Below are 18,145 nucleotides of genomic sequence, written 5' to 3' on the forward strand. Positions count from 1 at the left end.
ATACTCACAGTCATTTGTGGTATCCATTTATCTTTGGTCTGCTCAGAGACAGGCTTTTTAATGATCTAACAAGAGAGATGAGTTTTCTTGTAGGGAGTAGTCTTTCATTTGTTGAGTTGCTACTTTCTGCTGGGCACTATGGATACGGTGGTGAACATGACAGATCTAATTCCTGCCCTCATAAAACTTAGGTGTAATGGGAAAGACAGATGTTAACATGTAATTTGTGTGGTTATCAGATTATATAAAGAGTGAATGAAGGAAGGTTTATTCATAATTAGAATGTGAATAATCTTGTCTCCATTCTTACTCACCTCAATTTGTTGCTAAATCCTATTCTTTTCTTTAATATAGTATCATTCTCAATAGAGTGACTTTCTCCAGTTTTTTGTATTTTAGTTTATCACTTTCTGTCTAGAATTCCAGTACGTTTTGAATATATCACTCTCATCAGATCATTTCTTAGCCCCCAAACTTGTAATGACTTCTCACTGTTTACTGCATTCAGTCTTCATACCAATTCTTCTTTCCAGTCTGAAAAACTTATTTATCCACAATGGCTGGGGAGTTACCAAAAGGTTATCCTAGAGTGGTAGTTCTTAATGTTGGATGTCTATATAATTAGTTGGGAGAGGCTCTTTTTGGGAAACAAAAACAGAATTCCACTCTTTCCACCCTAGATTCTGATTTAATTGGTCTGGGACAGGACTCAGATAACAGTATTTAAATGTTTTTTAGGTGTTTTACTGCACAGTCAATATTGAGGATGGTTGTTCTAGATCTAGGGTAACCTTTTGTATCACCTACCATTTTCCCTGTTTGAAATTTCCTTTTTTGTTCTGTCAACCTGTTCTTCTGGGCATCTTCAAAGCCTGTCTCAATACCTGCTCTATTAGTGAACCTTTTCTTTACTATTTTAACTTATCCCAAATTGATTTCTCTGACCTCTGAATTCATAATATTTAGTAGCTCTGTGGCAGTCATTTTGCAACTAATTACGTATTGCCACATGACCTTTCTTATATTTCAGTAGGTGTCTTTATTACCTTTGGTTTTTCACTTAAACTTGTGTGTATGTTTTATCTTCTCAGTTAGATTTTCAGCTACTGAGGGGCAATGTCTATACCATTATTATTTCCAGTTATACAGTGCTACGCATATAGGTAGATATAAATATGTTTGAATGACTGAACTAGCACGGTGAAGAATTTGAACCATGCCATAGAAAGCCTTACATGTCTTCAGTAGCAAACTGATTTTATCCATTTGAACAGCAGTAGCTACATCAAACTAACATTATCTTTCAGCAAGTCTATGGATCATAACATTTTTATGGTTTCCTAAACTACACTCGTCTTCTAAGCCTCAGTTTTATGTGGTTCAGAATCCACCAGCTTTTTCCATGTATGGTTCCTGATTGACTCCCTAACTCCTTTAGCCTTGATTGTTTATAGGACATCTGGAAGAAGGCACCTCATTTTTATCTTTCAGGGTTAAAAATGAAATACTTAATATTGTTTAGTTTAAAAAGTACATGCACTAGCAGTGCAATGAAAAATTACTGATTTTAATATGAAGTACAGCAAAAGTGGTCTTTATTTTGTGCTATTATGAGTACTGGAGTGTAGTTGTTTGTGAATTTTAGAGACTACAATGTTGTGGTTACAATCTTTGTAGTAATAAACTTATAACAGAATCCTGTTTTTCTAATAAATATTTTTTTAAGGTAGGCTTTATATGTCTTTGTATGATTTTCTTTCTTTTGACCTATTCTTACTTTTTTTCTTTTGAGTTACTCTCACTTCTTTTTTCTTTCTTTTGAGTTATTCCAGCTATTAATTTTTTTAATAAAACAAGACAATTTCTAGCTTTTTAAAACAACCATGCATAGCATAATAGTAGGTTTATTATAAAGAAATTATCCATGCTTGTGAATAATTGCTGATTGCTAAATAGGAATCAATTTTTTTCCATGGAGTAGTGCTGCAAAAATTTGATGTAATTGGGGTTTTTTACTTTAAAATGCTACTGTAAAAGAAGAAATTGCTTGGTTTCATCTTACAAGGAGTATATGTGCTTGTGAATATGTTTACATAGATGTTATTATCAAGGTCAGTATCTTACTTTTTGGAACAAGTACGATCCAAGTAGAACAGCCTGAGAGTATCAGTGGAAACGGGTAGAATGCTCGTCTGCTCCTTTGATTTGAGCTCTTCATTTTGATTCTCTAGGTTCAGTTGACTCTCTATACTTACCTGTCCACGGAATTCATTGGCACAGTCAACATATATAATGCCATTCGGAGAGTTGGAACAGTGCTTCTCATCATGCACACACTGAAGTACTACTACTGGGCAGTGAATCCTCAGGATCGGAGTGGTATCACCCCAAAAGGACTAGGTATATCATCTGCATCTATGTATTACATTCTACATATGGCAAGTCAGGATTTCCTTCCTTCCTTCCTCCCTTCCTCCCTTCCTACCCTTTCTTCGCAATACAATTACGTTATTCTGAAAATTTTTCTAAATCTCATCGTGGCAACTTTTATTTTAATCTTGTTGATAATTTTAATAGTTTGTCCTTAATTTTAGTAGTTTGTTCTAAATTGTGGTTGTCAGAGGTTAATAGCTTGATGCTTTTATAGAAGAATGCTGCTTTTGCTAGTTTGAGTTGTTTGGGGAGGAGATATGATTTCAATGATTTTTAAGACATTGAGAATAAGAAGAAATGCTATATTAGCAACTGGTATCAATGCTGAGGCCAGTTATCACAATGAGAATCATTGACAACTTTTTTTTTGGAGATGGAGATTTTTTGTAGGAGTAAGGAGTATCTAATAAATAATATAATGAGATTACAGAGTTTCAGTAGTTATTTTCCTATATAATCAGGACTAAATTACTGGAAGGGTAACATTCATTCGTCATGTCAGTAGTACACGGAAGGGATCAAAATACAAATTTTGACAAATGGTGGCTGGTTTGGTTATAAGTATTACAACACCTGCTTCAAACCGGCTTATATCATAAACGGAATTTAATCAGCTCATATAAGCTGGCAGTTTCAGTAGAACTTAGTGCAGAAGTTCTGAATATGGCCCTTGGACCCAATTTGTTTCTCTCCATTTCCCACTGCTGTGTTGGCTCTTTTCATATATTCTCTCCCTTTGTAGGAGCAAGCAGCTACTCTCCTCTCACATCCTCACAACTTTAAATCCAGTAAAAGAGCATTTGCCTGCATCAAACATTTCCAGTAAAAGTCCCTTTTCGTCTCTTTGCTGCTCATTGGCTCAGGTTGCATCATGTGTCCATCCGTGTAGCAGGTATTCTTCACATTACCCAGGCATGGAGGCTCTTCTTACCTCCGTAACACAAGATCTGAGAGTGAAGATAGGTTCAGTCCCTTTATAAACATGGAGGGCTGTTGCTTGAAATCAGGAAATAGATTCTAGAAAGTCAAACAAATACATTCTGATTGTACTGAAAGGCTCTGGGCATTGAGTGACTCACAAAGACAAGGTTTTGTATCTGTACGTTACTTATTTTTTTTAATCCCTTTCAAAATAAACTGGATTTATTCTCAGAGAATATGCTATGTATGATTTAGAAAGCTGTGAGGACACACAGAAGGTAAATGATCTGTTTAAGCTGGCAAGGTTGTGGCCAATCTAGTTAGGCCATAATTTCCCGGTAATTATTTCATGGTGCTGTAGGTGTATCATGTCCTGTCCTGGGTGTTAGTATTGTATTCTTGCTTTGATTTTTATAACTGATTAGTGACCTTGGGAAAGTCTCATACTTCCAGTGAAAGAGCTGGATGAATTTTGTGGTTCTGTTGTAATTCTAACCTGTTCTTTGTCTAGGAATTGTCATATGGAACAAATTTTAAACGATTTTCTTCCTATTTTAATTGATCTGTTCAAGGTCATGGTGGTCCTATGCTTTGGTGGTCTAGGGACTAGCTGTATATAGTGATTAGTGGGGGGAAAAGTGCAGAAAATATGAGGCGAACAATTACCTAAATTAGTATCTTAGAACAATGGGTGTTTTGTTTCAAAAACTTTCTACTTTGGAATTACATGTTTGAGACATGAAAATTGACTATAATGTGAGCCATGTGTGACCAAGGACTTTTTCAAGAAGAGGAGACTCGTCAGAGGTAGTCAGCATAATGTTTCCCTTCTTCATGAATGATACTGTGTTGAGGTAAACTTTTTGAGGTTTTTATGTTTGCTTATACAATGGTAACACTAGAAAAAAGTTTTTTAAATACTAAATTCACATACAAAGTTTAGATTTCTTTCTTTTTACTTATGTTACCATAGTAACATTCTCAGAGAGTCTTTTAAAACAAAATGCAAATGCATGTTACTATGGAATACAGATTTAACTTATTGCCTCATGTTTTGAAATTCCTTTGACTTTCCTCAAAAACAAACTTCTTCATTGCAGTTTCAACATAACCTATTTTGTACATTTAGAGCGTAGTATATACAATTGCATGTGAGACTGAGTGCTTGTCTTTTTAGAGACATAAAACTCTTTAGGAGACTGACCTTTATGTTTCTTGTAAATAAGTGGAAAAACTATTGGGAATGAATATTTTATTAGCTTTGATGTCTTTGAAATACCCAGTATGTGTGTGTTTTTTTTTTTTTTTTAAAAGATGGGCCACGACCTAATCAAAAAGAAATACTTTCCCTACGAGCATTCTTGTTGATGTTCATTAAGCAATTAGTGATGAAGGTGAGTTTGCATTTCTTACCCTATAGCACGTGTGTATTGTAACTTACAGTTTCACATAAAATAAAATCTTGGTTTATTTACTCTTTGCTCTGTTAACAGGAAAACACTTTGAGAGATATTTATTTACTCCTTTGTATTTTGTCCTTCTTTCTTAGGCATCTGTTGATAAACATTAATGCAGACTTGGAGATTGTTAATTGTAATATATATTACATGAATTTCTGTGTCTAGGAGTTCAAGTGTATTCATTCTTTCATTCAGCAAACATTTACTGAGTGCTGTTACTTGTGCTATTCTTAGAACTGGTGATGCAGGAGTCAACAAAGCCTCTCGAGGAGGTTTCATTTTTAGGGGTTCCTTGTACTTGATATTCAGATTTTGAGAAATAATTTTCCTGTGTAAATGTCCATGATATGTATATAGGCCTTTAGAAATGATGACATTTCCCCATTTCATTCTATTACAGGTTAAGTAAAATTTAACATTATTTTTTAATGAATGTGTTTTGGTTTTGTAAGTTGGCAGTGTATAAATGTGTTTGTGGCCAATATTCTATTCAGTATTTTCCTGTATCATTTTATTTCTTACTCTTACAATTTAATGCTTTATTAGCTGTCATGTAATATTGTGGTAAGTAGATCTAACTTTAATTGTATCTTCCAGACTCAGATAGTTTATTTCTACTTATTAAAAAATTTATCCCTTGAATTGTCTGCTTCTATTTTTTCCTAGTGTATTTTGTTTTCTAGTTCTCTTTCTTACAGTTCTTTTTTGAGATTTCAGCTTTATGGTTAATAAATTAATACAGTAGCTTGAAATTTTCCATAATAAATTCATATTTTAAAATACAGTGTTTTTCCCAGTGAAATTACTGTTCAATTTTTAGTACCTGACATTTTAACCTGGCAATTTTAGCAACTGTTCATTTTACTCTCCAAATTTAATAGAAAAAAAAATAGAAAAATTGTCTTCTGTATTTAGAGGAGTGACAGGTGTGAGTAATATCCTTTTACTTATTGTTAATTATTATTTTTCCTTAGTTCAAGATTCTGTAGCTTTACTAGATAGGTTATATGTCATAAGATGCTCAAAACAGGATTCTGATGTCAGATCTCCTTTGACTTCTACAGAGTCTTGCATATGACATGTCTTTAGTGCTTCCTCCAATTTTTATTTTAAATTTACATTCTATATTACATTATCTTTTATATTTATAGCAACTGACCATATGTAAGATTCTTGTATTATGTTTTTAAAGGATTCTGGAGTAAAGGAAGATGAGCTACAGGCCATCCTTAATTACCTTCTCACTATGCATGAGGTAACATTTGAATTTTATATTTGTGGTTTTATTTTTTAAAGCTGCATTATGGGCTTTTTTCAAAAGTAAAAAAGTTAAAGAAATCTTTCATTAGTCATATAACTATAATGGAGAGTAAATGTATCTAGGAACTAAATCTTAGGAACCTTCATTTAAATATTCTTTATACCACAAAATTCCTCTGAGAATAATTGTGAAAGACTTAAAAACTGATAAAATTAGATCTCATTGACCTAATAATAAAGTAAACCAGAGAATACTTTCAGTATTTTTCCAGAAACCAGTTTAACAAATGGAAAAATAGGTAACAAAAATGACCAAAAATGATTGGACTTTTTAATTTATAACATCATCTTCCCACTGATTTTGCATGTTCAAATACTGTTAAATTAAATAGCTCATTTATAATCAATTTAAAATTATGTGGTTGAAAAGGAGGCTAAAAAATAAATAGGTTGAAATATTTTTTAGCACTGGGAAAATGTAAAATATGCCAGATGTAGTCTAAATAAATTATCTGATTAAATGTGTTTTAAATAAGTAGAATTTGGAAATTGATTTCATATAAAATACAACATTTATATTATAACTTACATTCCTATGTTATAATTCATGTCTTGTGAGTTTACAGATATCTGTTACAGCATGAAATAGTACCTTTTAAAATCATTAATGGGTAAGAGATACTGTTTGGACCTATCTTTGTTAATTGGGGCAGAAAAGAATGGGGTAAATTTCTTGATTCACTCATATTTGAAACAAACATTAATGACTGTGATTTCATTTTTGTCTAGAGTAGGATATAATTTTAGATTTTTCTGACCCTGAAACCAAAATATTTCACAAGACAGAAACTGAAAGTCACAGTGACTTTCTGTTTTCTTTGAAACTATTAAATCAGGAATTTTTTCAGGTCCTTGAAATAACACTTTTCCAAAGGCTCAGTACCTTACTTCTAGATCATTTTCTTAGCATATTGAAAATTAAATATTCAGGTAGCTACCACAGTAAAAGTTCAAAGGTGTGAAGGAAAACCTGGAGGTGGTGGCAACAGAGATGAGTAACTGCTGCTTCCCTTTACTTCTTGGGTTCGTGTTGCCACGTTGGCCCTAATGGTATGCATGCATACTGGACTATTCAATGTGAAGAATTAAAAAAAAAATTTGTTTTTTGGTGAGGGGAGGTAATTGGGTTTATTTATTTATTTATAATGTTGGTCCTGGGGATTGAACTCAGGACCTCAGGCATGCTAGGCACGCACTGTACCACTGTGCTATAACCTCCCAGCTGCCCCCACCTCCCTGTGAAGGATTTTCTTGAAATTTCTGGATTTCAGAACTCACGTGTGTTCCTCTGCTATTCTGCAAATGTTACCAAGTTATACCACATACAGTAGTATATTGACTCAGTAAACATTTATTGATCATCAATATCTTTAATCCAGACAACAGATAATATATGAGAACTATCCAGCTATCAGCCTCAGTGCTGAAAGTGGTCCTAGTTAAATAAGCTTAGGAAATGATACACAATGTGTTTTCCCCAAGACCACTACCATATTCACAACATCTGTTAGCATATTAAAGGCTTTAATATGTCTTGCTGTTATATGTAATAAAAAAGAACAACCTGGTTTCTCCTCCTCGCCCAATTTCTTGATGTATAGACTTTCTTTCTTTTTTTTAAAAAAAAAAAAAAAAAACCAAACCTGAAAGTCAGATCGCTTGTATCTAGAGTATGTTTTAGGAAATCTTGATACAATATAATGTAAGAGACATTTTATATCTTTGATTAGGAAATTATCTGATTATTTGATGTATATTTTGAGTTATGTAGATAAATATGTATATGTAAAGAACTAGTTTGTTAAAAACACGTATATTTGTCTATTTGTCTACTTATTTTTTTAAAGTTGAATTTTTTATTGTTTAAGAAGTAGCCATTGTTCAAATAAGTTATTTTTCTTTTTTTTTTTAACATTTTTTATTGATTTATAATCATTTTACAATGTTGTGTTATTTTTCTTTATTTAAAAAAATTCTGAAATGGTTTTAGGATGACAATCTAATGGACGTTCTGCAGCTGCTCGTTGCATTAATGGCAGAACATCCTAACTCTATGATACCTGCTTTTGACCAAAGGAACGGGTTACGGTAAGAGTTTAACATATTGACAATTTTAATATGTTTTATATAAGAGGTTATTTGGAAATGGTAGATTTTTAGATATAAAAAGTATTACTGGATCTTATAAAATGAGTTAAGATGTAAGATCCCTTTATTTCATGTGTTACGTTCTTGGAACAAATCTTTAATTACAGAGGCTGTGTTACGATTTAATATGTGAGGACAGATCAGGCAAATTGTTCCAGTGTTTTGTGTGGTTAGTGCTGTTACACAGCTGTTGTAATGTTGAATTCTTCAGCAGCATTATGTTTAGGTTTTAGAACAGTAGGATTCAATTGTGAGCCAAGAGAAGGTCTTTATCATCCCTTTAAAATATTACCTCTTCCACACCAATCCAAAATCATCATTGTATTAGTCTACCTGGGATGCCATGACAAAGTACCCTAGTCCAGTTGGCTTATGCACCAGAAATTTATTTTCTCACAGTTCTGGAGACTAGAAGTTCAAGATCGAGGTGCCTGCAGGGTTGGTGTCTGCTGAGGGCTCTCCCTTTGGGTTGCAGATAGCTGTTTCCTGTTTAATCACATGACTTCTTTGTGTGTGCACAGACAGGAAGAGAGAGAGCATGCTCTTTGGTCTCATTTTATAAGGACACTCATCCCATTCAATGAGGGACCTACCTTTATGACCTGATTTAATCTTAATTGCTTTCTTGTAGGTTCCATCTCCAAATACTGCCACTGGGGGGCTTAGAGCTTTAACATATGAATTGAGAAGCACATATTCAGTCCATAACAATCATCAGCAGCAAAAGAGTCCTTTTGTTTTAAATCTTTCATTTAATGAGAAGGTTTTGGGGCCACAAAAATTTAATAGCTACTTTGCTGGACGATCAGTTACAGTAACTAATTTAGTGATCTAGTTGTAATGAATTTCCTACATTAAGCCTCTATTACAGATTCTTTACTTGTTACGTTTCAATACTCTCTCCAAGAGAAGATGACTTTAAGCATTATCCTTATTTTTTCTATAACTACCTGTTTTCTTTTTCTTACCTCTTGCCTTTTTTTAAAAATTATTTTATTTCATCTTTTTTTTTTTTTTTTTTTTTTTTGAGTAGAGGTCCTGGGGATTGAACCCAGGACCTTGTGCATGCTAAGTAGGTGTTCTACCACTGAGCTATTCCCTACCTTTTATACATTATTCTTAAGGAGTATATTTTCAGAGATCCCCAGAGAAACACAACTAAAATGGTAGAGTGTGTGTATGTATATGAGAGAGAGAAAGAGAAATTGAAATTTACGTTAAGGAATTGGCTTATGTGATTGTGGAAGCTGACCGGTCCAAAATTTGCAGGTTAGGCTGGCAGGCTGGAGACCCAGATAAAAACTGATGTTGTAGTTTGAGTCCAAAAGCTGTCTGCTAGAATTCCCTTTTCCTTTAGGAAAGTCAGTCTTCTTTTCTGTTAAGGCCTTCAACTGATTGGATGAAGCACCCACATTATAAAGGGTAATCTGCTTGACTCAGTCTACTGATTTAAATGTAAAAGTAAGTCCTGACCCCACAGAATGATTTGGCAAATATCTCCTACTCTTTCAATTTTCTTGTAGAGTTTGTATAGAATTGTTGTTATTTATTCTTTAAATGTTTGCTAAAATTTACCAGTGAAGTTACCTAGGCGTGCAGTTTTCTTCATAGGCATCTTTTTAGCTATAAATTCAATTTTCTTAATAGATACAGGACTGTTTAGGTTATGTTTCTTCTTTGATGAACATTGGTAAATTTGTATCTGTCAAGGAGTTGTCTATTTCATCTAAACTGTCAGATTTATTGATATAAAGTTGTTCCTTCATTTAAATATCTGAAAAGCTTGTAGTGATTTTTACCTCTCATTAATGATACTAATAATTTTTCTTTTTTATTTTTTTTCCAAATCAGTCTGACCAGAGGTTCATCAAATTTATTGATTGTCACTGTTTTGAGACTCTTTTTCTTTTTGAATATAGGTATTTGGTGCTTTAAATTTCTTCCTAAGCACTTCAGTTTAATGTCATTTTTATTCAATTTAAAATAATTTTTTTTTCATTTCTTGTTTTATCCATTTGTAATTTGAAAGTGTGTTCCAGAGATCATGTTTGAATTCTAATTCCATCATATTCTATGAGGATCTTTGTATGACTTGAATCCTTTGAAATTTATTGATACTTGCTTTATGGTCTGGAATATGGTTATGTATCTGGGAAGATGTTCCATATGCACTGGAAAAGTACATGTATTCTAATGTTGTTGGATATTCAGTATTAGTAGATATTAGTATTCCGTAAATGTCAAGCAGGCTAACTTAGTTGATAGTGTTCTTCAGATCTGTTGTGCCATTACTGACCCTTGTCTACCTATTCTGTCATTTATTGAGATATGATTATGGAAACCTCCGACTATAATTATGTTTTTCTCTATTTTTCTTTCTTTGTGTTTTTACCATTTTTTTGCTTCATGTATTTTAACTCTGATATTAAGTACAACTATATTTAGAATTGTCTTTTTGGGAATTGATGCTTTTATAATTATGTTATTACCTTTTTTCCCCCTAGAAATGTTTTTTTGATGTGAAATCTACTTAGTGTGGTATTTATATTTCTAATCCAGCTTTATTTCCTTTAGGTTTGCATGGTGTATCTTTTTTTCCCCATTCTTTTAATTTATCTCTATCTTTATAGTTAATTGAATTTCTTCATGACACAATCTGATAGCAAATTTTGTGTCATTTTGGCTGGGCCATCCATAGTGTCTTGATGTTTGGTCAAACATTATTCTGGATATTTTGGGGAAGGTATCTTTTGGATGTAGTCAACATTTAAATTGGTGGCCTTTGAGTAAAGCAGGTTGCAACCCATAATATGGATAGGGCTCATCAAATCAGGTGAAAGTATTAATAGAACAAAGACTTACCTTCCCCCAAACAAAAAGGAATTCTGCCAACATAATACCTTTGGACTTGAATTACAGTTTTTCCTCAGTCTCCCAAAGTACTTGTCAATCTTGTAGATTTTGTACTTAGCCTTCACAATTGCATGAGCCAATGTTTTAAAATAAGTATTAGTCTTTCTCTGAATATATACACATCCTGCTGCTTCTCTTTCTATAGAAAACAGTGACTAATACACACAGTGTATATGGTTGGATGTTTTATTACTCTGAGTCACTCAGTCTTTTCATTGTGCTTCAACTTGACTTTTAATGTAATTTTTGATAAGGCTTTATCCTCATCTAGCATTTAATTATTTATTTGTCTCAGTAGAATTTTTCCCCTTTGTTTCTCCTTTTCTTTGTATTTGAATTCTTTTAAAACTTCTATTTAGTTTTGGATCTCTTTGTGTAGTTTTTTTAATGATTACTTCAGAAATTTCACAGTATACCCAGTGTTAATATTCTACCTTTTCAAATACAATACAGAACCTTTGCAAATACATTGATACCTTTAACTTCCACCATTGTTCCATTTTACATCTAATGCATCACAAGCCTCTATAGACAATGTTATAATTTTTAGTTCCACTTGTAATAAGTAGTTTAAAGAATTTAAGAAAAGGAAAAACTTACATTTATTCGGAAATTTACAGTTCTTTGGATCTTCCTTCATTCCTGAGGGAAGCATTTCTTGTTGAATAGTTTTGAGGGAAGCATGTTTTCTTAGTTTTCCTTCTGAAAATGTTTTTGTTTGGCCTTCATCACTCAAGAATATTTTTGTTGCATGTAGAATTCTGTGTTCCTAGTTATTTTCTTTCAGTCCTTTAAAATATTTTCTGTCTGTTGGCCTCCATGATTTTTAAGGAGAAATCTGCATTAAATCCACTCTTTCTTTGCTAAATATAATATGTTAGATTTTTGTACTTGCTTTCAGGACATATTCTTTAGTCTCCCCTCACTCCTCTATACTCCCTGATGTTTCATTTTCTTTGTTACTGTCATTCAAATTTAAGCCCTTGTTTTATTTTTAAAATTAATTAATTAAAAAAATTTTGGGAGGGGTAATTAGGATTTATTTAATTTATTTTAATGGAAGTACTGGGGGTTAAACCCAGGACCTTGTGCATGCTAAGCACATGCTCTACCACTGAGCTGTGCCCTTATCTTAAAACATTTTTTTTTTGTTTCAGATATTTTCTCTTTTATTTGGATTTCTAGTGAATATTAGAGCTTTTATACAAATCTGAGTCTCTTTTTAGTTTCTTTGAATCACTTTTCTCTCTGTTCTTCAGATTTGATACTTTCTGTTGATATAGAAACTTGGTATGTGTGATAAACATGATCTTCAGATTTATAAACTTTTTCTTTGCTTTTTCTATTTTCATATTGAGCTCATCTCATGAACATTTTATTTCAACTATTATACATTTCAGTTTTATAATTTCAACATGGTGAATTTTTATGTTTTCTTTCTTTTTATGAGAATGCTATTTTCTGATCCATTTAGTCTGTATTTACCTTTACCTTCTGGAGCATAGTTGTAATAGCTTCTTTAAAATCTTTGTGTGCTAAGTCTAAGAATTTGCCTATCTCATTAGCATCTGTTCATTGTATTTTCCCATGAGAAGTAGTCACATTTTCTTGGTTCTTCATACATTCAGTATTGTTTAATATGTCAAGGACATTGTAAGTGTTATCTTTTATAGATTCTGTGTCTTATAATTCACTAACAAATGTTGAGTTGTTTTGTTTCAGCAAGAAGGATCAGACCACAAGTTCTACATACCCTTTGTGGGTGGTGGTTCTGATGTCACTTCATTTTAAAAAACCTCTCTTGTCTTGCTTTGAGTCTTGCACATGTACCACTCAGGGATTAGGCCAAGAATTTGGTAATAATTCAAATCTTCTTTCAATTTAGAAAGACTTGATATTCTGGTCTGAGTCTGTCCCGTACATGAGCATCTCTTGGGTCAGTTTAGGGCTTTTGCAGGTTTTTACACATATTTTCAAGTTCCTTCTCTCTTGTTTGCTTATTTTTAGGACTCCCCCTTCCCTCTCTAGCCTGTAAGTGCCCATTTTCTCAGTGTCTCTAACCAGAAGGACAGTATTTCTCAAAATATGAGCTACCTGAATGTCTGACAGGGACCAGCTTTGAGCCAAGGACTCATTCTTAGGTCATGTTTTATAAGAGAAAGGTGAAGATTGAGACTCTTACCTCTAAAATGGGTAATCTCCAAGTATTAGGTCTCCTGCACCAATATACCTGCTTTTGTTCAGTTTTCAGAGTAGTTAGGAAAATGCTTTTTAAAATTGTATATTTTTTTCTATAATTTTAGTTCTAATACACAAGGTAACGAGGCTATATTATGCTTATTACTCCATCTTGGTTGGACAAATGTATAATGGCATGTACTCATCATTATGGTATTACGCAGAATATTTTCACTACTCTAAAAATCCTTTATGCTCTGCCTATTCATCCCACTCCCCTCCGAACCCAACAACCACTGATCTTTTTATTATGTTGCTAATTTTGTCTTTTCTAGAATGTCATATAGTTGGTATCATACAGTATGTAACCTTTCCAGATTGGCTTCTTTCACTTAGTAATAAGCATTTAAGATTCCTCCATGTCTTTTCGTAGCTTGATAGCTCATTTCTTGTAGGGCTAAATAATATTTCATTGTTTGGATGTTCACAGTTTATCCATTGACATACTGAAGCACATCTTGGTTGTTTGTAAGTTTTGGTAATTATGAATAAAGCTAGTATAAACATGCTTGTGCAGGTATGTTTGTAGAAGTATGTTTTCAGCTTTGTTGGATAAACATCAAGAAGTGAGATTGCTGAATTGAATAGTAAAAGTGTTTACTTTTGTAAGAAATTGCTGAACTATCTTCCAAAGTGGCTGTACCATTTTGAATTCCCACTGGCAGTGATGAGAACTCTTGTTGCTCCCCTCACCAGCATTTGGTGCTGTCAGTCTTCTGGATTTTGGCCATTGTAGTAGGTGTGTAGTGGTAATCTCATTGTTTCTTTAATTTACATTTCCCTGATGACATATAATGTGGAGCATTTTGTATACTCTTATTTGCCATCTGTATACTTTCCTTGGTAAGGTGTCTATTAAGTCATTTGTCCTAATTTTTTTTTAAATTTAATTGGTTGTTGAGTTTTAGAGTTCTTCGTGTATTTTGGGTAACAGTCCTTTATCAGATATGTCCTTTGCAAGTGTTTTCTCTCAGTCTGTGTCTTATCTTCTAATTCTTTTGATACTGTTCTTTTGCCAAGCAGTTTTTAATTTTAATGAAGTCTAGTTTACCAATTTTTTTTTTTTATCGTGGATTGTGTCTTTGATGCTGTATCTAAAGAGATGTCACCGTATCCATGATCATCTAGGTTTTCCTCTGTGTTGTCTTTTAGGAGTTTTATAGTTTTGAATTTTACATTTAGGTCCATTTTTAGTTAATTTTTATGAAGGGTTTAAGGTCTGTGTCTAGATTCTTTGGGTGTGGATGTGCTGTTGTTCCAGCATCATTTGTTGAAAAGAGTACCTTTGGTTCATTGTCTTGCTTGTGTTCCTCTTTTGTCAAGATTGGTTGACTATATTTATGTGGGTCTGTTTCTAGACTCTCTATTCTATTTCATTGATCTATTTATGTCTTCTTTTGCCAGTACCACACTGTCTTGATTACTATAGCTTTTTAGTAAATCTTGAAGTCAGGTAGCATTAGTGTTACAACTGTGTTCTTTTCCTTCAATACTGTGTTGGCTATTCTGGGCTTTTGCTCTCTATAAACTTTAGAATGGTTTGTCGATATCTGTAAGATAATTTTCTGGGATTTTTATTGGAATTGCATTGAATCTATAGATCAAGTTAGGAAGAACATAGATCTTGAGAGTACTGAGTCTTCCTACCCACAAACATGGATTTTCTCTCCACTTATTTAGTTCTTTGATTTCATGCATCAGTTTTATTGTTTTCCTCATATAGATATTGTACGTATTTTGGTTAGTATATATCTAAGTATTTCATTTTGGGGAGTCTTATGTAAAATTATTGTGTTTTAAATATCATATTCCACTTGTTTATTATTGGCACACCGGAAGGCAATTGACTTTTTTATATTAACTTTGTATTTTGCAACCTTGTGGTAATCACCTATTATTTCCAGGATTTATTTTGTCATTTCTAGATTTTCTTCATAGTGATCATGTCATCTGCAAACAGAGACAGTGTTATGTGTTCCTTCACAATCAGTGTATCATTTATTTCCTTTTCTTACTTAACTGTTTTAACAAGAACATCCTGTACAATATTGAAAATAAATGGTGAGAGGGGACATTATTGCCTTTTGCTTCATTGTAGTGGGAAAGTATTGAATTTCTTCCCATTAAACATAATGTTAGCTGCAGATTTTTGTAGATAGTCTTTATCAAGTTAAGAAAGTTACCACTATCCTTAGATCTATTTGGAGTTTTTAAATGAATGGCTGTTGGATTTTTCAGACACTTTTTCTGTATCTACTAATATAATCAGCTATTTTCTTATGTTTATGTGATTACATCAGTTGATTTTCAAATGTTGAACCAGCCTTGCATACCTGGAATAAATCTCACTTGGTGATGGTACATAGTTCTTGGACTTTTTTGGATTTGATTTGCTAATAGTTTGCTGAGGATTTTTTCATTTTTATTAATGTAAGTTATTGGTCTGATGTAAGATATTGATAGTTTTCTTGTAATTTCTTTTTCTGGTTTTGTTGTAGGGCAGTGGTGATTCATAGAATGAGTTAGAAGTATTCCTTCTGTTTCTGAAACAGATTGTAGAGAATTGGTATAATTTTTTCCCCTAAATGTTTAGCAGAATTAACCAGTGAACCCATCTGGATTTGGTACTTTCTGTTTTGGGGGGTTATTCAATATCTTTAGTAGATTTAAGCCTATTCAGATCATCAATTTTTTTCTTATGTATGTTTTGACAGATTGTGTCTTTCAAGGAATTGGTCCATTTCACCTAGGTTATAGAATTTGTGGGCATAGAGTTGTACATAGTATTCTTTTATATCCTTCATATGTCTATGGGACATGTGGTGATACACCTTCTTTAATTTATGATATTAGTAAATTATGTCCTTTTTTTCTTATATAAACTACATTTAATGTAAGAATTATGTGCAGAGAGTTTATACTAAACCTGAGTATTTACTTCACAATCATTTAAAAAGAAATGTTAAAACCTAGTTGAAAACCAAGAATCTGTCATTTTAGTATTTTAATACAGCATATTTCTAAACACAGTTTTCAACAGTCCAGAAGCACAGACTGTACTTTCTCTTTTTTCCTTAGCCTGAGTAGAAACTTATTGATTGTATTGATCTTTTTGAAGAACCAGCTTTTGGTTTTGTTCATTTCCTCTATTGATTTTTTAAAAATGTTATTGATTTCTTACTGTTGAAAACTTACTAGTTTTCTTCTGCTTACTTTGGATTGAATTTTCTCATTCAAGTGTCCTAGGGTGGAAACTTAGGTTATTGATTTTAGATCTTTTTTCTTTTCTAATATATGCATTCAGTGCTATAAATTTTCCTGTAAGCACTGCTTTTGCTGCATCCCACAGATTTTTATAAGTTGTGCTTTCATTTTCATTTAGTTGAAAATACTTTTTTTTAACATTTTTTATTGATTTATAATCATTTTACAATGTTGTGTAATACTTCTTTATTTTGAGATTTCTTCTTTGTATTTAGAAGTATGTTGTTTAATCTTCAATTATTTGGCATTTTGCAGCTTTATTTCTGTTATTTATTTCTAATTAAATTCTATTGTGATCTAAGAGCAAATTTTTCTGAGAGCGATAATTTACAGTCTTTACATTTGTTGTTGAGGTGTTGTATGGCCCCGGATGTGGTCTACTTGGTGAATGTTCCATGTTAGCTTGAGAAAAATATGTACTTTGCTACTGTAGGATGAAGTAGTCTGTAGATGTCAGTTATATTCAATTGACTAATGGTATTTTTGAGGTTAACTATGTCCTTACTGATTTTCTGCCTGCTGGATCTGTTTCTGAGAAAGGTATTTTGAAGTCTCTAATTATGATAATGGATTCATCTGCTTTTCCTTGCAGTTCTGTCAGTTTTTGCCTTCCATAGTTCTAGGCTCTAAGTTAGGTGCATACATGTTAAGGACTGTTACATCATCTTGGAGAATTGACCGCTTTATCATTATGTAATGCCCTTCTTTATCCTTGGTAACTTTCCTTACTTTGAAGTGTTCTCTGTCTGAAATTAATATAGCTACACTTGCTTTTTGATTAGTATTAGTATGGTATATTTTTCTCCATTCATTTACTTTTAATCTTCATGTAACTTTATATTTAAACTGGGTTTCTTGCTATGGCTAGGACTTCCAGTATAATGCTGTACACCAGAAATTGACATTATATTGATATTGACATTGACATTATAAACTGACTATACTTCAACTAAAAAAAAAGGGGAAAAATTTTTAAAAGAATAGCCAAAAAAAAGTGGATTTCTTGAAGACAACATGCAATTGATAAGCAAGTTTTTAAACATCAGAAATGTATATTAAAGTCACTCATACTTGAAGTTAGGCTTATAGTCATGTGACTGTATGAAAAATGTACATATATATACATATATATCTTAGATACTTTTTGAAAAATCTAGTAATTTATTTTTAATTTTAATTTATTCAGTGTTATCTATAAACTGATGGCATCAACAAGTGAAGGAATCAGAGTACAAGCTCTAAAGGCAATGGGTTATTTTTTAAAACATCTGGCACCGAAGTAAGTATGCATGAAATCTGAAATAGAATATGTATGTTACTTACTTATTTTAAAAATCTTTGGAATAATATTTCCATCATGTGATTCCTCTATTCTCACTTCTCTTTATTTTTATTCATAAAATGCTATATAAATTTAATCCTATTTCTACTTATCAAAAATAAAATAG

General features: G+C 32.4%; 1 protein-coding gene across 4 annotated transcripts in view; it reads left to right on the plus strand.

Moving 5' to 3' along the window:
- LRBA (LPS responsive beige-like anchor protein) overlaps positions 1 to 18,145 on the plus strand; it is a 623,871-nt gene that overhangs the window by 98,194 nt on the left and 507,532 nt on the right. For all 4 annotated transcript variants that reach the window (XM_072975847.1, XM_072975846.1, XM_072975849.1 and 1 more), the window contains 5 exons: positions 2,232 to 2,400; positions 4,669 to 4,748; positions 6,007 to 6,069; positions 8,125 to 8,222; positions 17,884 to 17,976. In XM_072975847.1, the coding sequence (XP_072831948.1) occupies positions 2,232 to 2,400; positions 4,669 to 4,748; positions 6,007 to 6,069; positions 8,125 to 8,222; positions 17,884 to 17,976 (503 nt within the window). The remainder of the gene's footprint in view (positions 1 to 2,231; positions 2,401 to 4,668; positions 4,749 to 6,006; positions 6,070 to 8,124; positions 8,223 to 17,883; positions 17,977 to 18,145) is intronic.

This window comes from Vicugna pacos, chromosome 2 (genome assembly GCF_048564905.1).
Source record: "Vicugna pacos chromosome 2, VicPac4, whole genome shotgun sequence".
Taxonomy (NCBI): domain Eukaryota; kingdom Metazoa; phylum Chordata; class Mammalia; order Artiodactyla; family Camelidae; genus Vicugna; species Vicugna pacos.